This window comes from Sebastes umbrosus, chromosome 1 (assembly GCF_015220745.1).
Source record: "Sebastes umbrosus isolate fSebUmb1 chromosome 1, fSebUmb1.pri, whole genome shotgun sequence".
NCBI lineage: Eukaryota > Metazoa > Chordata > Actinopteri > Perciformes > Sebastidae > Sebastes > Sebastes umbrosus.
This window is the reverse complement of record NC_051269.1, coordinates 26,021,475-26,041,880: the sequence shown is the minus strand read 5'-3', so window position 1 is coordinate 26,041,880 and position 20,406 is coordinate 26,021,475. Positions and strand designations below refer to the sequence as shown.

At 39.9% G+C, this 20,406-nt stretch overlaps 1 protein-coding gene and 1 long non-coding RNA gene across 8 annotated transcripts in view; one reads left to right on the top strand and one right to left on the bottom strand.

The window, feature by feature from the left end:
• LOC119493077 overlaps window positions 1-20,406 on the bottom strand; it is a 90,811-nt gene that overhangs the window by 47,484 nt on the left and 22,921 nt on the right. For 2 of the 5 annotated variants that reach the window (XR_005207905.1, XR_005207908.1), the window contains exon 4: window positions 16,571-16,821. This is a non-coding gene — a long non-coding RNA (uncharacterized LOC119493077). Of the gene's footprint in view, window positions 1-15,361; window positions 15,497-16,110; window positions 16,442-16,570; window positions 16,822-20,406 lie in introns of those variants that run through there. The other 3 variants (XR_005207907.1, XR_005207903.1, XR_005207906.1) reach the window with 3 other exon arrangements.
• On the top strand, window positions 8,843-18,570 carry LOC119492822 (von Willebrand factor A domain-containing protein 1-like). Of its 3 annotated transcripts, XM_037777621.1 has the most exons (6): window positions 8,843-9,169; window positions 15,014-15,553; window positions 15,706-15,984; window positions 16,601-16,876; window positions 17,094-17,381; window positions 17,506-18,570. In XM_037777621.1, exons 1-6 carry the CDS (start codon window positions 9,088-9,090, stop codon window positions 17,523-17,525), a joined length of 1,485 nt encoding a protein of 494 aa, XP_037633549.1. In that variant the 5' UTR covers window positions 8,843-9,087; the 3' UTR covers window positions 17,526-18,570. The 3 variants fall into 3 exon arrangements, with proteins under 3 accessions (XP_037633549.1, XP_037633538.1, XP_037633529.1); XM_037777610.1 differs by lacking the exon at window positions 8,843-9,169 and having other exon boundaries at window positions 14,627-15,553; window positions 17,097-17,381; XM_037777601.1 differs by lacking the exon at window positions 8,843-9,169 and having other exon boundaries at window positions 14,627-15,553.

Sequence of the window (20,406 nt, the reverse complement as noted above, 5' to 3'; positions counted from 1 at the left end):
ATCCAGGAAGACATCAGTTTACATTCACATCGTTACAAAATCAAATTGCAAAGACTTGATTTGGGCAATTCATCCATCACAGTGAATATCAACATCAGCTGTTTTTGTAGTTAAAGCTATTGTCACTGCATGATAGTAAAGTTGTAAGTGAAGATGAGCAACAATGATAAAAATAAGATCAAATCTAAATTCGTAAAAGCCAGCATGATGTTCACAGTGATGGTTAACCATCTTATGAAGGTTTCTAGTCGCTGTTAATAGATTTTCATCCTGTAGAGAAATGATTGGAAACCAGGGGCTGCCTGGAAACACAGAACAAAGCATTCAATTATCTAAAACCTTATATCTTGTGACCTCTAGAAACAGGTCAACGTCTACTTGTCTACCCCTTGTCACAAATTGCATGTCTATGTCCAGTTCAGTGTCCATTGTTTTATTTGAATAGTTCCAAAGAAGAAAGAAATGTCAGTAATTTACAAGAAAAATAGCAAAGATTAGAGCAAAGCAAAACTACTCGAGCAGTGTGCAGCACAAATTGCGGTTGTTCAAGGCTCGATGGAAGAAGACACTCTCTTCATTAAAACAATGTTTTAATGTTTGTTGTTATCTGCACAGTACACAAACACACCAGGTTCCTCTTCTGTTGTATATCTGACAAAGTAGTAGTAGTTAATGTTACCATGGTAACCATGAGTGCTGCAAATTCAACCAGGACTGAAATCTTAAAGGGAATGTATGTAAGTTTTTACACGTATATAAAATTTTGAATCGTTTTTTATTCCCTATGTGTGAACAGGTTGTAACCTAACCTAAAAAAATTAGACTTTCCGCAACTTTCTGGGTTTCCTCTATCAGCCTGTAGACTGCTTTTAATGTTACGAATGCGAGCTGTTTTTTCCAGGAATATCAAACGTATGTGACATCATGTGCCTTTACTCTCTTCAGCTCTGCCTCAGGGCTAACAGTGTGCAACCATAGATAATGTTCAGTTAGAAATGGAGTCCAACAACGCCAACAAACGACCAGCCCCCACCACAACTCAGACTCAAACACTAACTCCACGGAAGCACAAAAAAACTAAGTTAAATCACGTGAAGCCCGTCTTGCGAAACAGGAATGTGACCGACATCGGGGGAAAACTAGGATCAACATCGGCCGAGGCCTTCGATTCATGGAGGGACCTTTGTTTGGTAAGCTAACATTGCTGCCAAGCATGTAAAATATAGAGTGATATTGTGGTTTTAACTGGCTAATGTTGCTAACGTTAATCAACATGATGCCTGTCAGTCACGTTCAATCTCGTGTTTGTCACCACACTTTATTGACCGATGCTCGCTCACTTCTACATAGTGCGAGCACAAGTGCGAGCAACAGGACGCTGACTGTCGTTGGCTTAACGGCCACATGTGTCAGTTTTAACAAGCAATTTCTGATTCTTACATCTAGCCCTTTCAAGGAATTAAAGCTTTAATCATCTTGAGACCACTTGTGGGGGTCCCGACCCCCAGGTTGGGAACCACTGATCTAAAACATAATGGTAAGCCTTGGACAATGGTGACCTGTATTATAGCTTATATGTGATAAGTCATAAACGTTTGTGAAAATACTGGTGTGGTCCTCTGCTAGTGTTAAGTGATTTTTTTTTAGAAATACATTTGGGATCGATTGACTTGGAACTTATCTTGTTCAGGCTTGAAGCGTGAAGATAAAAGGTTCAAACAGACTTTTTTCTTTATAAACTAGAATTTCTCTGCTGGTAAAACAGAGAGCTAGTGTCATTTAAATGTGGACATTACTTTCACTGGAAACTGGGCTGATGTTGCTGCACTTGTTCCATTACTGAAGAATGTGTGCCTCAGTATTTCATAACAGCGTTACGCGACTCCTCTGGATCTGAACCACAGTGCACTCTTTCTGCAGCACACAAATGAAAAAACGGGTCAGGGGACAAAAACGTCAATGTTCAATCAGTGTCATTGACTGTTTACTAATGTGTCTCTAAACACCTTTTCAAACCTCATTCAAGCCTCAAGATTAAACCGGGAAATAAATGACTCTATGAATGACATTTAGCACTAATGCATCACCACCATATTCCCGCTGGGACTTTCAACAAAGGTCATGGCAAAGGTCGTGAAGCGCCCCAAGATACCCATAACATTATACTGTATTCAGACACATTTCTCTGTGCAGCTTTCGCTCTGCTGCTTTTTTCCAGGTCCTGCATCAGAGGAGAGCTACTTAGCGCTGGCATCACTATAGTTTCGACCTCTGTGTCTCTGGTTTCTCTCCAAGTTGATTCTGTCACAGCCTCCTTTGCTATATTTCCTGTATCTTTTCCCAAAAGTCCTGCATCTTTCCTCATAAATGACCGTTGTGATACTTTAATCGGATTAGAAATGGGACCGGGCAGACATTAAAGGTAATTACACGACTTTGGCTGCTCCATTAGCTAAATGGTGTTAGAATCAGCAACCTGCCATCATCTGTTACACACCAGTCAAACAAATCAGCCTCCACGTGAATGGATGAATGAAATCGAGTATGTTTTCAGAGTTCACTGTCAGAGTAACTAACAGGCAAAATGCCCGCAGCCTTCGCGTGCAGCCAAAACTGCATTCATGAAGTACTTCTCCGTGTTTTATGAGGCAGCTGAAGGTTAGTGCTCTCTAGACTGACACCGAAGAGTTTTATCTATTCCAGCAGACTCATCTAACGACAGAGCTCTGAAACTGGTGATTAGATTTTACTCTGAGCCAGCTTTCTGACACACACACACACACACACACATAGAGGAGTTAAGTCATTTCACACTTTGGACATTCAAATTGGAAATAAATTGTTTGTTTGAATGCTTTGGGGCTTTCTCTTTTCTCTCACAATCTACATCATTGTTTGTATGCATCAATTATAATTTGATGAACACTACTGAAGTGGAGAAAGTTATGAAATTACATCTCTTTGTTTTTCTTTTTCTGTTTCTCCTCAGCTCCTCACCATTCATGATCGATTCTTGTATTTTTTAGCCATTATGGGAGTATGGCAATGTCAGTCAGTCTGTCCACCACTTTGCTCAGGACTGAAATATCTCAACAACTACAAATATGGAAACGAACAGGATGAATCCAAATTACTTTGGTGATCTCTTAAAGGGACTATTTGTAACTTTCAGAAATGCTTCTTAACAGCGACACCTGTGGCCGTGAAATCAACGAAAGTCAGCGTCGGACTCGCGCTTGCTCGCTCTAAATATACCTGAACGAGCATCGCTCAAAACAGTGAGGCGACACACGTCAGCTAAAAGCACAATATCACTCTATATTTCAGCTTCTTGGCAGTAATGTTAGCTGACCAGACGAAGGTCTCTCCATGAACATGATTTAGATCTGATCCTAGTGTTGGCTTTTCCTGCCTAAGTGCAGGCTGAAGCAGCGGGGCTCTGCAGCGTGTCTCCCTGCTCTCTCCGCCCGCAGCCGGAGAGAGCAGAGGAGACACCAGCACCCGGTCGGTAACGAGAGGGTAACGTAACTCTCTGAAGAGCTCCGTCACTTCACAAGACACGGGAAAGCTCTGTTCACGTCTAGAGGTGGAGCGAGACAGCGAGGACGCGCGCGCATTCTGAGTGAAGGAGAGCAGGCAGCGGAGACGAGGCTCCAGCCACACGCGAGCGCGCATATGCGAACGCGCATGTGTGGCGACCCGCTACATTTATACGCTTAAAAAGTTACAAATAGTCCCTTTAACCTTCATCTTCGCCATCATCAGGTCAAAATTATAATTTGTTCAATACTTTCCTTTATGACCAAATACCTGCAAAACTAATGATATTGCCATCATCCTCAGCTGTACTTTGTGTTGAGTGCTAATTAACAAATGTTAGCATGCTAACATGCTAAATTAAGATGGTATGGTAAACATTATACATAGTGAATGAGTGTGTCCCATTTTGTTAGTGTCATTCACTCACACAAAGACACACAAGATACACAGTTTACCAATGATTTTAGCCTTCAATCAAACGCAGCAATGCCAGGAAATGCAGTGAAGAAGTAGACTGCAAGCTAGACTGCAACATGGATGTAAACAATGCTAGATTTGAAATAATTTTGACTTACTGCCTCGCAGTTGTATGTCTCCACCAACCATCTAAAATCTAAAATCAAGTCCAAGTGGATGTGTCAAATTTGAAGAACTTTCCTCCAGGTGTTCCTGAGATATTGCGTTCAGCCGTACGTCTGTACAGACATAGAGAGGAGGCATAAAAATCTGCTTTTCATGTTTTATGAGGAAGGAAATACATTCAACACTTTTGTTAGACCTCAAGGATACACACAATGTGTTTTGGTGAGTGATGTAAAGATACATTTTGCTTGTTTACTCCAGATAAATCCACTGGGGAACCTTTAGTCTCACAGAGCCGCTAGCGTGGCTGTAGACTATTATGCTGCATTCACATCAAATGGGATGGACGGTAGAAGGGGAAAGATTCCCATGTTTTCCATTTAAGGATTTAGGATTAAAATAGCTTCTTCAGCTGATGTTAGGCGTCTATATTTGTAGCTTTTCAGGCACCAAGGTAAGTGCCAAGTCGGATATATCGGAGCTTTCAGTTTAATCAGAGTCTTTTTGTCAAAAAACACTCACACATTAACTCACCCGTACACATTCACACATGACCAGACTCACAAACACACATGTTATGCTCATGCACATGTTTGTCCATGCAAACATGAAGAGAAAGTTGCCTTTGCCAAACTCTTCTTCATGGGAAATTCCAGTTTTCCATCTTACAAAGAGGGCTGATGATGCTGCAGGCCCGGACATGCACCAGACAGCAGATGAGACGGAAAGAAGGAAGGAGGGAAGGAAGCCTCCATCCTTATTAATGTCCTTTGAGTCGATGCCTCTAGTCAATACCTGTAAGTGCTCTGTATATTGTGTTTTTGGAGACCTTTTGGTTCAAAGCCATCCTTTTCCTGCCACCAATGTTCAAAGCTCAAGTGTACACTCCACTTTTTAAAGAACGTGTTCCAAATGAAAGCATTCAGCCTTAAAGGGAAATAGGTTAGCACTTAATTCTTGTCCCTTGCGGTCAATATTATCGTATCGCTGTGCTGTCGTGATAACAAACCCTCTTAATTTGTGTGGCATGCTGACAGCACATTAATCTGGAAGTTAATCAGCTGGACTCCTCAGCAGAGGCAAAGCTCATCAACATGGTGTTAATAAAATGGCTTTTTAATAGCACATCTCCCTTCTTTGTGCACAACCAGTCCGTGATATTTTTAAACTGTGAAAAATGAAGTGCTGGTAATTTGTTAATCATGTATGTCTTCATGCTGCATGCTCAGAAGGAATTCATAATACCGCTTACACAGTATAATAACTGAGTTGGGAGCATGAACACACACACACACTTAAGCTGAGGTGCTACAGTGGGAGTTAATGTGTCACTTATTATACACATAACCATGAAAATCAAAATCAATCTGCTTCAAGTGGAAGTAAAAACAGCACGTACCACAGTGAGAGTTTTGATAGCAAGCTGCTACTAGTAGAGAAGATGACACACATCACTTTGAATGTGAAATCTTGACTGAATCTTCTTAACATGAAGTGTTTGACCTTCTAATATATCTGAGTATAGAGCTGGAAAAAATTGTGAAAACTTCATAATAACAAGCTGTGTCCCAAATCCATACTACAAGCTAATTATACACAGTATGTACATAATAATCATCATTATATACTGTTTTAGCAGTTAGTATAAAAACTATCAACATAGGCCTACTAACCTAACCATCTGCTGACAGTAGCTTCATATTTAGTGTAGCCTACAGACATCAGACCGGCAATACGTCATCCAGAGTAAGCTCGCATGACCACGCCCCCTTTTGGGGGAAAACAATCTTGTGTCCCTCATAGACGGCAACAGCGTAAACAGAAGAAGTTGAAACATGTCTCCAAATTTCTACTTTAAACAAACCACTAATAGTAATAACACTATGCCGAAGAGTTGCTGTGTAGTTGGTCGCATTAACAATGAATCCCAAAACGCTGACCTCCGATTTGTTCCTCTGCCGTGTCCTAAAAAAGATCTAATAGAGGGGCTTTATGGCTCCAAGCTATAGAAACTCGCTGTCGCATGAGAGAAAATGGAAAATGCCGAAAAGCTGTTGTGTAGCGGGTTAACCGAGGCTTTCAAATTGAGATTTGAGGCACAGACGATACGTGAATATTCACCGTCAGTGTGGTTAAATGGCTAAAAGATGCTGGTGACAGTGACTAGTATCATGGCTAGTTAATGTTCGCTTGAGTGGGAGGCTGCTGTAGTAATACTGTCATACTTTAACATTATAGCAGCATCAGACTGTCGTCTCCTACTAAATCTCAGCCTATAGAGCAAACAGTTGGCTATTAACAGGTTGGTTATGTACAGACAACACTGAGCCTAACATGATTCAATCAAATATGTATATACGTCTCGATAAGCAATATCCGGCCACTGTGTTGGACGGGGGAAGACTGAAGGGACATGGCAGCGACCAACTTTAATTTATTAAGGTGTCATGAACACTCAGGTTCAAGCAATGTCGCGAAATAATAATAATAATAATAATTATAACATTTGTATAACAAGAGATAAATGCATACAAATTTATCATTATTACAATCCAAACATATGTCAAATTGCATTGAAATCTATGGGATCTTCGGTTTTCTTCCCCCCAAAAGGGGGCGCGGCCTTGACTCTTTGCAAAGTACCTGTATGTGCCGGTCTGATGTATGAGAGTGGTATTTATCTTCTCATCTAACTCTCCACAAGAGGGCAAATAGGTTCATGTGTTTTTATTCAAAATGTTGAACTATTCCTTTGAAGTGTGCTGCTTTGACAGAAAATCAAAGTAAATCACAAAACATCTTCCAAGCATCATCATTAATTCGTCTTCAACAAAAAATTAGAATAACATCTAAAAGACTTCAGGATTCATGAACCTGCAGACAGACTGTCTACGTGAACTGACTGAACTCCAGCTTCTGTCTACAGTCTAGACAAACCCGCCTGGTATGTAAGCAAAAGTGTTTGATATCAAATGGCACAATCAAAATATGTCCTCTACGTTATCTTTCTACTATCTGTCTCCACCTCACCATCCCACCTCTGTCCCAACGTGCACCCTACACACCCTTTCTGCGCAACCTGTTGCAACGAGACACTAGCAAAAAGTGACCAAAAATAATATATGAAACGCCATCATGTACAAGAAAAGTATCCACATCATTCCCAGTGAAGTAACATACACACATGCAGGGCACTCTCATCTCAAGAGGGCACATTCAGTCAGTGCCCTTCATTTATTAAGCCTTTTATCTTTATGTGTTGGCACAGACACACACACACTATTGTCGACTATACAATAAATGCATGTCAATAGCCTGCACTTGATCCAAGTTATCTTTCGGATAAGTGGCAGCTGTGGTATTTACTCTAATCCTGTCTAATGGACTGACTTAATGTGTTTCCTTGCTCGCTCCTCGATCCAAATGGGTGCCCTGTTACTGTTTCCCAAAGTAGGGTCCAGTTTTGTGGTCCAGCCTGAGGGGCTTCCAGGGTGTCTCCAGAGAAAATGAAGATCGGATCAGTTTCACTGCTTTTCCTCCAGCACAATATAATGTAGCGGGAAAAAACAGATGAGATCATTTTTTTTCTTTCTTGCAGCCATGCACAGCAGACATTTAATTCTGGCACGCTTGCGATGAGATTTTCTTGGTTCCTCTGGGACACACACAGTCTGTTACTGTACACGAGTGTCTATTTGGCCAGGTGCTTGTCTGTTTGTATGAATAAGTGTGATGACCACATGGACTGAGGAAATTACAGTGCAGGAGGAAACAGCAATCATCAAGAACGCATCTCTGAGTCCCATCAAAGACCAAACCCCCCCAAAAAAAGACAATGATTTTATGTCCTCACTGTAAACAATTGCTGTTAATTTACAGCAGGATTTCAACAGTATTAACCTGTTATTGCCAAAAACAGTGCTTTACTGTTAATACAAAAGAAAACCTGTTAAATTACGCTCATAGGCCGTTTTTTAACTGAACTATAATGCATTGTTAAAAAACAGCATGCTGATCAACTGTCTAAAGTATCATCAGTAACAGTTTCATGCAGTATTTTTTTATTTCTGGGACCTGATCTGCTCATGTGAGGCTAGTACATTGTACGTGATTGTAAAATCAGTGAATTAGCTGTGTTCTTGACTCACATGTTGTTATGGTTTGCATTCTGTGATTGTAGCTATAGACAGACATTTTGGGAAAAGTGTCAACAAGTCTATTATAGCCTTTTTCCTAATAAGTGCCTTTAATTGTATTTAGTGTGACTATTCCTATGTCTTTAACCTGCCAAGTCTATTCATCTAGGCAAACAAATAATGTTTATTAAAATGTATGTCAAAAATACAACCTAAATAGTGCATTAAAACATATCAGAAAGATAATGTAAAAGAAAGGTGAAAAACAGCTATATAATGTATCTTTAAACAGTAAATTAACTGTAAAATACTGTGAAATTAATAAAAAAACAACCAGTTCAAACTGTATTTTTCATTAACAGTACAAAGCTGTAATAATGTTAATTTTACAGTAACATAAAGGCAACCCTGCTGCCAGTTCTTTACTGTTGTTTTACTGGGAAATTCTTAACAGTGCAGCAAAAAGAGACAATGATTTGATGTCCTGGCTCAGCAGCTGGAGGAGGAGGAGGAGGAATAATCTGGACTAGAAAGTGAAACCGTTTGGCGGACTGAGAGAGAAGTAATCTTATAATAAATGCACCGTGCAGACATTGCAGTAGCCTACTGTATGCATGACGCAGGTGTTGACTGCAGAAAAGTTTGGATGCAGTAGCAAAACTCTGCAGAAGAGGCGACAGTGGTGCATAATAACACAGACTGGATCAACGTGTGACAGCTGATCTATGCGATGGGAACCGGTGAAAGAGGACCTGGTGTTGATTATATTTCACCTGCCTGCTGTTTTTTCCGATCACACTCACATCTTTTTTAATGCCGTTTAGAAAGGATGAAGGAATTTTTACTTCGCTGTGTTGTTCTCTGGGCGATGTTGCAGCGGAGCAACATGCAAATTGGTGTACCTGCCACAGGTGAGTTGATAACAATAAGCTTACAATACAGACACGAAGTAGAGCAGGTACATAGCCGAATGAAACATGGACAGTAGACAGACCTGATGCACAAATAAAATGACTTGGTTGTGATCTCCTTCTTCTCCTTTGGGGTTAGATTGGGAAAATTTTATGTTTTGTAGATGAAGTCTGGGCTGAAAGTTAAACCTTCAGAAAAAAAAAATTTCCTTTGTGGTAAAAGTCACCAATTATGCAAACACACTCTAAAACAGTTCAACTCTAAATCAGTTTTAGTAAAATATTTAGATATTGCTGTTAATAAATGTTTGAGGAAGTGCAGTGCTGGGTGGCATAAAGTTAAAGATCAGCTGGCATTTTAATATGTAACAACAAGCCAGGATCATTTCCCCAGGCAGTCTGGTTAAAACAAGTTCACACATGGACAGTGTTGTCCCAGAGAGATATTGTGTGCTGGTGCATTGCGTAACAGTGTTTCATTACTTTTAATTCAGGGACATGAAATAATGGGTGTGTCTTTTTATATGATCACAGTTTATGATCTAATAATCAATATAATGGTCTGTTATCATCAGAATGTGTGTAAATAATCACTGTTGTAGGGTACAATATGAAAAGTCACTGTGAAGAAAACACGTGGTTTATTTTTCTTTATTGGATCACATATTCACAGTACATTTACTCAACTACTGCACTTCAGTAGTTTCTTTTTTTTAAGTAGTTGTACTTTATTGAGTATTTCAATTGTATGCTATTTTATGTTATTATACTTATTGTATTGCACTTTTTATTCCACTACATTTATCTGACGGCTGCAGGTACTTGTCAGATTATGATTTTACATATAAAACACATGATCACTGTATAAAATATAATACAGTGTTATAGATTAAACCACTGTAGAGTATATGAAGTAGCTCAAATTTGCTTCAACCAGCTAACATTAAAATGCTATTTACGCATTAACGCATCAGTAATAATAATCCAATAATATAATATATTGGTTAACACTCAAAGGGAACATTTTTCAGCATAATGAGTACTTTTATTTTTTAAACTTTATGTACATTTTACTGTTTGCTATTTCTTTGTTTTCACTTATATTTTGAACATAGGACTTTACTTCTAATGGTCTATTTTACAAAATGTGGTATTGGTACTTTTACATAAAGGTCCAGGGTGTAGGATGTGGCGGCATCTAGCGGAGAGGTTGCAGATTGCAAATTTAAACTTCGCCGGTGTGCCGAAGGAGAACTTCGGTGGCCGACGCAAAAACGTAAAAATGTAAAAACGTAAAAACGCAAAATGCTCTCTCTAGAGCCAGTGTTTGGTTTGTCCATTCTGGGCTACTGTAAAAACATGGCGGCTGGCTCCATGAAGAGGACCCGATTAGATATAAATGGCTCTTTCTAAGATAACAAAAACACAATTCTTATTTTCCAGTGATTATACATTAATGAAAGCATAGTTACTTATACTGTATTATATTACATTTCTGCTATTAGATCCCCCTAAATGTTACACACTGGTCCTTTAAGTGAAGGATCTGGATACTTCTTCCACCACTGCAGGTGATGTCAGATTATTTTTTCATAGGTTTAAGCTGGAAAAGAAGCCAGTTGGCTGAACAGGATTGAAGTTGTTTTTGTGACTTCCTATGGAACAAATTATCAAGGTGTATTAACTGAAACGAGCTATGGAAAAAATGTAATTCTGTCCAAATTATGACACCACTGGAGATATTACAGCCAAATTGGACCTCAAACAGTGCGTCCACCGGCACCAGCCTGCCCTAAAACATCAGCTGCGTGTGACTGTGAGTGAATCTTAAAGGGGCACTACAGCAATTTATTATTGCTCTGCCATAAAGTTGAGGAACTACAACAGATTTGTTTTAAAAAAGAAGGGTCAAAATTGTTGCAGCAGAAGTTGAGGTATCCTAACCTCTAGTTCCTAGTATGGGTTAAATTCCAAAACAATGAATCCTATATTTCCCATAATGCAACCACAACAGCATCTTTTTGTTAGACCCCAGCCCAAAGAATGCATATTGCAAAGAAGTGAAAGCACAGACAACTCCCAGACCAGACAACGCCATGGTAGCGACCTGCATACGAGGTAGCCACGACCTAAAGCATACTTGCATACATGCTTTATGGTCTATTTGACTCTAAATGGGACCATAATTTACTAAATGAACATCATGCTGTATTGATGAAGACTTGAAACTAGTGATTGAGACCATAAACTCATGTTTACAATGTTTACTGAGGTAATTAATTAAGTCATTATCAGACTTCGTCGCCCCCTGCTGGCTGTTAGAAAGAATGCAAGTTCAAAGCACTTCTGCATTGGCTTCAGGAGTTATGTTCTGAGTGGGGTCAATCTTCTCAGCTAACTCTCAGCAAGAAGCCATAAAATTGTATTGGAAAATGTAAGAGGTCTAAAGGTAGAATAGAGGCTGAAGAGATCAGAGGTAAAAACTGGTGCTGATCTGTACAGTGCTGAACTAAAGTTGAATCCTCTACATCATAGCAGTATTGCAGGTAAACTGTTTATTGTTCATGTTTTATTCTTCTAAAGGAGCAGTTCATTACTGTGTTTTGAAGGACAATTGGAGCTTTGTTCGTAATGTTGGCTTCGACATAGAGGAAGTTGAGGTACTTAGAGGTGGACACGGCTAATTAAAAGTAAATATTTTTGACTTATTAACTAAGTTACAGATCCCCCCCAAAAAAGCACACATGGAATGTGTGGAATTTTTAATTAATTTGCGGTTTCACTTTTCTGCAGGAACTCTGTAAAAGTTTAAAAGGCAGCAGATCAACATATAGTTTATTTGTCAAATGTTTTAGAGTTTAGAAGTAGCCTGTGTTGATTTTAATTCAACACAGACTGGGTAGTCTACCATCTGTCTGTTTGATGTCGGCGCATGTCAATATTGCACTCCGTAAACTTCACAGAAAGCATTAACATATTTTTGGTTCATCTGTGCAGCTCTGTAGCGAGGCATATGGCCTTGGCACAGCTTAAAACCAATTACATGACAGATGACATGTTCAAATCTCTCATATTCACATGTATTTTCCTCTGAGGAATGCAAAGATGGAGCAATTCCTCTACATCTCCGTCAACAACTCTAATCCAACCATCTCATCTCATCTTTCTGTCTCGTTTCTGGGCTCTCTGTCTCATTTTCCCTTTCAGCTTCGCCCCTTATATACAGTACATATATAAAGGTCTACAGAGGTCTCACCTCTTTCCCACGTAGCTTCTCTTCTCTTGCACTCTTTTTTAAGTTATCTGTGTTTCATTAACGCGTCGGCAGACACCTCTTTGCCTGATTGCGCTGTTCTCCCTCATTTCCTCCCTGCCTGTTTACTTTACTGCTGCTTTATTTTCTGCCTCCCTATAAAAGTTTAATGATTATGGACCACTGCTGCAATAAAATAATGAGTGTGTTCCGCAGAAGAGTTGCAAATGGAAAAGAGTCTGAACGAAATGGAAGACGTGAGGCAATAAAGCAGATGTGAATGTAGGGGACAATTAGGAATTACTCTATTTGTGTTGAATTCATTCTCATATAGCACACACATTAAAATGACCCAGATTATTCTAAGAATGAATGTCAGTGTATTAGTTATTTATAACAGGTGATGGTATAAGACCAATACTTCATGAACTACAGGTACCAAATGTACCAAAAGCCACATGCAGTGAGCAGGATAATTAGGATACACTTAGTGGTTTCCAGAAGGAACAGATCAGTGAGTCACCAAATGTATTGGACAGAAATCTGAAGGTGCAGGATGGTGCTTGCAGGTGGAATTGATTCTTGTCAGTGAAAATTATTCCACCATGACGACTTTTTGACGACAAAATGGAACAAAATGGCTTCTGAGAAATGATGAAAGGTGGAGATGAGAAACCAGTATGTGTTCATTCAAGTGGAGACTAGATCCCAATATGTGGGAATATATGCTTTCTCTTTTCCTCTCTGCACAGCTCTTTGGGTTTTTTTGTCACTGATTTATCTACAAAGTAAATCTCACTCTCACTCATATGATAAATCGACTCCAGTGACCCAATTCTCTTTATTCCTCGCAATCATAAATCCTCTGCTGTAGCTCCATTTAAAGTATTCTCAATGCAATACTTTTCTGACGTGTTTCGATAACGTGTGAGCAGTATTTCAGATTTATATACAAAACAAGACACCTCGTATTCCTGTTATTGCCTTTCAGTCTTTATATTAATGCTCCCCCACAGCAATGGCATCTGTGACATTAATAAGATCCGTCCTGCATATGACTGAGATATTAATATAGTCATTATGGGATGATTCATCACTGCCAACAGTTTCTAGTATATTTGAGCGTAGGCACCTAATAAGTCACCATGTTTTATGAAAATTCGAGTTAACCTTTAATTAAAAACTTGCCCGTCTGTGTCTTGATCCAATGTCTAAAAAGGAGGGAATTGAAACTCTACTTTAAAGCTGTTATTACCAATATATTTATGGATCAAATCAACTTTTCACTTACCAGGGTTATTAAACTAAAACTGAAACTAAAATGAAAATAAGAAGTGAAAAAATATTTCTAGTAAACTGAAACTAAATAAAAACCATATCTTTTAAGAAAAATTAAAACTAAACTGAAACAATATTGCCTGGGTAAAAAACTAATAAAACAAATAAAAATTAACGTAAATTAATTTAATTTTTTTTAGCTATAATATATCACTACTGAAAAAAGGAGACGGCATGAATTTCCGTCAACTCTCGTGACATTGAACCACAGAAACTGAACGGACTTGATCTTCCAGGAGATGACGCTATGCCGCAATCGCTTCACATCGAACACTAAAGTAGCGCGAAGATTAAACATTAAACTTTATGGCCATTCCTACACAGTTCTCCAGCCATGTATTTTGTATGTATATGTAGCTACTTCTGAGATATTAGAGCTGGCCCTAACAAAATAAACCTAAAACTACTGTAAAATTAAAACTAAATATATAAAAACAAAACCTTTCTGAAAAACTGAAACTAAACTAAAACTAGCAAACACACCCTGAAAACCAGCTAAAACTAAACAATGAAATCAAAAAGTCAAAACTAGAATAAAATAAAAAATAACTGAAAATTCGAAACTATTATAACCTTGTCACATACATGTGTATGCGAAAATGGGAACATTTTTAGGCAACCAAAATGTTACAATAACTTTCATGAAGTAAAAACACCCTGTGAAAGGGTTTAAGTTGACTGACAAGCGACCTGTCAATCACAAGGTAGCCAAGCCCTAAAGCATACCCTGCTTTATGGTCTATTTGACTCTAAATGGGACCATAATTTACTAAATGAACATCATGCTGTATTGAAGAAGACTGGAAACCACCGATTAAGACCATAAACTCATGTTTACAATGTTTACTGAGGTAATACAATATACAATCAGACTTCTTTTGACTGCCTGCTGGCTATTAGAAAGAATGCAAGTTTAAGGCACTTCTACACTGGCTTCACTTTTCAGAACTGGAGGTTGCCCACTACCAGAAACATGATTGCAAATTAATGCTTATATTACTCTGTAAATAATGTGTAACTGTTTGCCAACAAGTACGCCATATCAACATAAAGGTGATAATATGCTAATTTTGTGTTGACACCGTGTTTCTACTGCCCCCAAGTGGCCAAAAAAAAAATCAGTTGATGCAGGTTTGATGGCTTAATGTATGATGGCTTAGGTTTGAAAAAGGCAACTAGTAAACTTGTCAGTCAAAACAAGAAAGACGCACGTATTGAAATAACCCTCTTGTTTTTCCCTCTGTTGTGCACAGTGTTAAACTGCTGTGAAGGGGATATTCTCCTTCTGCTGGACTCTTCAGGAAGTGTAGCAAACTACGAGTTCATCCACCTGTTGCTCTTCACCACCGAGCTGCTTCGCCCCTTCTCATTGGGCAGTGGGCACGTCAGAGTCGGGCTGCTGCAGGTGGGCACAAACCCTAACTTGGAGTTTGGCCTGGACGTTCACAACAATCAGGAAAGTCTGCAGAAAGCTCTGGGGAGTGTCAGACAGCTGCAGGGAGACACTAACACCGAGGCAGCGCTCAGGGTGGCCCAGCAGCTTCTGACAGAGACGGACGAGAATGTGCCAAAGATACTGCTGTGGCTGACTGATGGTGTGCAGCCCGGAGACGTGGACGAGCCCATGTCTCAGCTGAAGGCGCAGGGAGTTTCTGTTTTAGCTGTGTCTACAGTACATGGAAACTACCAGGTGCTACAACGTGCAGTGACACCTCCACTGGAGTCTCACCTCTACTCTGTAGACATAGAAACCATCGAAATCATCACACAGGACCTGAGGGAGGCCATTATCAGTATGTGTGTGTGTGTGTGTGTGTTTGAAATATGAGGTTTAGCACAGTAGAAGTTCCATGGCAGATATTAGACTGTTATTTTGAGACATAAAAAGTGATTTTTAACGACAGATTAACTACCTCTCTTTCCTCTCGTCTTGTCTCATCTATAGAAATCATTCGTGCAGAACGACTGCGTGTGGTTCACTTGACTTCCCACAGTGCTGTGCTGCAGTGGCGTCCCGTTCTGAGCGCAGACAGCGGTTACTATGAGCTCTCGTACAACTCTATGCGGAATACGGACGCTAAAACTAGACGCATTCTCCCAGGCGACTCCAGCTGGGTAGAGCTGACCAACCTGCAACCTGACACCACCTACACCGCCGCCCTGCATCCAGAGTCCAACCAGAGACTGTTTAACACACTCTCTGTTAACTTCACCACACTTCCTGGTGAGAGGATTAAAGGGAATTTCCCCTTAAATACATGTGTTTTTATAATCCTGCAATGCACTTAAAAAAACACACTTGATTCATGACAAACTAGAATTACCGCCTTGTGGTTGTATGCCTCCGCCAAGCAGTCAAGTTGCAGTTTACATCCATGTCTGTGGCCACGGCTTTCGCCGGCGCGGGGGCATAAAAACAATTAAAAGAGGGGAAGAGAAACAATCTCACCACAAGGCCCATTCGGTTGCTGTTATTGTTAGCAATCATTTTGCAAAATCTTCCTCAGCAAATTGAGTTTTCTCACTTGTTGTTGAATTGTAGATGTTTGAATTTCCATTTTTCTGATAGAAATACATCACAAAACTTGAGACGCGGTCATTCAACAGACTGAGTGTGCGTCAAAGAGGACAGATATCCATGCCATTAGAGAGCCTTTTACTGCGTTTTTTCTGTTTCCTGTCTGACATCTAAAGTTTGTATTAAGTGTATTATTATTATTTCATTAGCGAAAATGCATCAACACACCCAACGTCTGACTCGTCTATCAGGTGCTGCACAGCAATATGTGTAAGCCACTCCACCACCTCACCTGTGTCTCTTGTGCTTCCTCTCCCCTCAGATGTTTTAAGCCCGGCAGTGGTCTCCGTGTTGGCCTCTGGTCTTCGTCAGATCCGTGTGAGCTGGGGTCCCCTGCAGCCGGCTCGAGTTCAGAGATATACGGTGGAGTATGGAGCTATTCCAAGCGGAGACGTCCACATCGTGACATTACCCAACCAGCAGAACTCCACCGTACTGACGGGCCTGGAGCCGGGCACTCAGTACCTGGTCACAGTCAGTGCTCTGCATGTGAATGGAAAAGAAAGAGCCATGTCTGTAAGGGCATGCACTCAAGAGGGTAGGTTTTCAGTTTGAGGTTTCAATACTATGTTTTTATGTCTTTGTGAGTTTGTGTCTTTCAGTTGTTCTTCCCTGCAGATAATTTAGTTTTCTTTGGTTAAAAGCATTTGTTCTGTTTATTCTCTTTATTGAAAGTTGACCTTTAGAGTCCATTTGGGAATCATTCTTACTCAAATCTTTCCCTTGCTTTTCCTCTTTGTTTTTTTCTCCTGCAGCAGCTCTGCCAGCCCTGGCCGACCTTCAGCTGACCCCATTAGAGCGTCAGGAGGTGCAGGTCGCGTGGCAGGCCCATCAGGAAGGTTTGAAAGGCTACTGGCTGAGCTGGGAAATAGAAAACTCCCACAGCTCATCCTTGAAGCCCTCAATCTCCACCGTCTACCTGCCTCCTACCTCTCGTTCAACGCGTCTCACGCACCTCGCATCAAGCAGTCGAGTGTGCGTGTCCCCGGTCTACAGCTCGGGCCGAGGAGACGGGTTATGCTGCACTGCAGGGAGGCACACAGGTTGGCTGAGCTGAATATTATCTGTTTTGTTTTTTTCTTAATTCCTGCAATTATGTTCATACATTGCAGATTTGGTTCATTAGAGGAAGTGTAATTTTCCATTTGTCTGTCTCTTCTCTGATAGATTCCAGCCGGTGGGGTTAACAACCAGCGTCGGCAGCAATCAGGCAGCTGGCGCAAAAAAGTGGGTGAAATCGAGCATTTTGAGTGCTGGGTGCACTAGATAACTTGTGCAGGATTGAATATTATTATGAATATTATTATTCTAAGTTAAAATGTTCATCAAGCCCTGTGATAGGCTGGCGACCTGTCCAGGGTGTACCCCACCTTCGCCCAATGTCAGCTGGGATCGGCTCCAGCCCCCCGTGACCCTGAATAGGATAAGCGGTTACAGATAATGGATGGAAAATGTTCATCATGAAATAAATTATGGTCACAGAAAAGGCGTTATCACATACCCACAGCTCTCTGTCCTCACAATGGCTGAGCAAAATCTGGCATAATTATTCATTTTTATCATCAACTTTGCAGGAAGGCTGCCCACCACGACACCACACATTTAGTTTCTGACATTCAGTTATTCAGGAACATAAACCGCTGCAGAGTATGCAGCATTCACAGTTTGTGTGAGCTACTATTGTTATTATTATTTATCATTATGATTATTAGTCTGTAATGTCAGCCTATTCTTAAATTGTACTGTTTACACACTTTGTACATAATTACAGGTGTATTTACTTGAAATTATATGAAAATGTTCTCTTCTCCTTGAAAGTATATTCACAGTTCTTAAAGGTCCAGAGTGTAACATCTGGCGGCATCTAGCAGTGAAGTTGCAGATTGCAACATCTCCCATGTACCAAGAACTGCGGCGGCTGACGTGAAAACGTGAATGGCCCTCTCTAGAGCCAGTTGTTGTAAGAGTAGCGTAGGTCATTTGGAGAATAGCAGAGTCAGTGAGTAGAGTGTGTGTGTACGTGAGAGGTGAGTGATGAAGCAAGAGAGAGAGAGATAGGCAGCAAATGTGTGTTATGTGAGCGAAAAGGCAAGCTAGTGGTAGTGGTAATGCTAAATCATATACTATGCACTACATACCCAATATATGTACATACTTTTGTGTAAATAAAACAGTAGTATGTATATTTTCGGATGCACTGAGCAGTACTTTACGTCGTCACTTCCCGAGAATCTCCTTGCCGGTTGGAGACGTTTAGCCAAAACGACGGTTTGTGAGAATCAAAGTGTGAATTAATTTAAAATATATATTACGCCTAGCAAAGGGAAATCTTAAACTTACAGTTAAATTGAAGCCTTTATTGATGTCACAGAGCTGTCCATCAACGTCCGTTATGAACATTGTCGTCACTACCGCATTGCATTGTGGGACATTTATGCCGTGTCCAGCGATGAATACTGTAAAATTTCACTGGAAATAGAATGCAATTTGCGTACTCTTGGTTCCATACTAAGGTTTCGGACATACTAAGATATCTGCATGTTAGTATGGAATTTCGGACGCAACCTTAGTTTAGCTTTGAGAATATCAAGTGACTGTACAGTGGAGGTTGCAGTTTGTGCAGAAATAAATGCTGTAACTCCTCAACGAAGGTTTCCTGTGTCTTGTTTCCCAGCGGCTGAGTGGAGTGACAGGGGTTAACTCTGAGTTAACACAGTGTTTGGTTTGTCCGCTCTGGGCGACTATAGAAACATGGCGGCCGGCTCCGCGAAGAGGACCCCTATGTAGCTATACACGGCTCATTCTGAGCTAACGAAAACACAACGATTCTTATTTTCAGGTGATTATACACTAATGAAAACATACTTATAAATATTATATTCCATTTCTGCCAATAGATCAATCTAAATGTTACACACTGGTCCTTTAATGGATCTTGTGACGCTTATAAAAAGGTCATCAACAAGATCTGCTGTTTCATCATTCAAGTTATTAGTAACCATGAAGGCTCCTGACTAAGCATTTTATATGTTACATGTTACATGTTCATGTCACCTAAAATAAGAGGTTAATATAATGATTAAACATAAATGGTCAACTTATGATACATTTATTGAACCTTATTATGTTCCATTTCTGCCAATAGAACCCCCTAAATGTTACACACTTCATTTAAAGGTGCAGTCTGTAAGATCTGTCCAGAATTAGCTCTAAAGTTGTGTTACACACAGCGGCATCAGTGCAAAGTTTATTTCCAAAATCCATGTAGGGGCTGCAAGCAACAAACCATCGTAGTGATGCATGCTGGCAAATATTTTGGAATATTTTTTTATTATCTATGACCAAATTTCTGCTTATGTGCCGTTTTGTTCAAAGTTTCAAGTGTTTCGATTTTGAAGCCGATCATGAATGATTCAGAAAAACATCAAGTTTTCTCTTGGTTCCACTCAGCGATGGACGTTTAGCATCATATGCCACACTGGCAGCACACAGTTAAATCAGACAGGTGTGTTTCCGTCAGTGATAAAACGCAGAGAGGATGCATGTGGTGCTTGATCAGAGTGAATTCCATACTGTATCTGCATCCTGTTTCTGTACTTCCTGTACAGTGGTTAGTGCTCATAGTGAATATGTACTGTGAATATATATTTTTTAATTACTTGTTTTGTATTTCACTTTATATGCTACTGAATTTGTGGACAGGTTTGTCTGGTAAAATGTTTCTCTGGGCAAATTAAAAGACAAGAAGGTTTCTATTAAAGATATTTGCACAGTGCCCACAAGCATTTTTTAATTGGAAGGGAATAAAAAATTCTGTATTGAAATGTTTTGTCCTCTCTCGTATTTGGTTGTTTGTGGCTCCATCTAGTGGCTCTTGGCTGCAATCAGAAATTGCCAACTGTAAATGGTGAACTTCATGTCTTCTTGTCATAAATTAACTCTTTTAGCATGATTAGAGATTATGTTCCATTATATTTAATGACTTCACTTGAACACCATGAAACACATTTAACCTGCACAGACAGAATATAATGGATAGGACTGACAAACACATTTTAGAGGATCTTA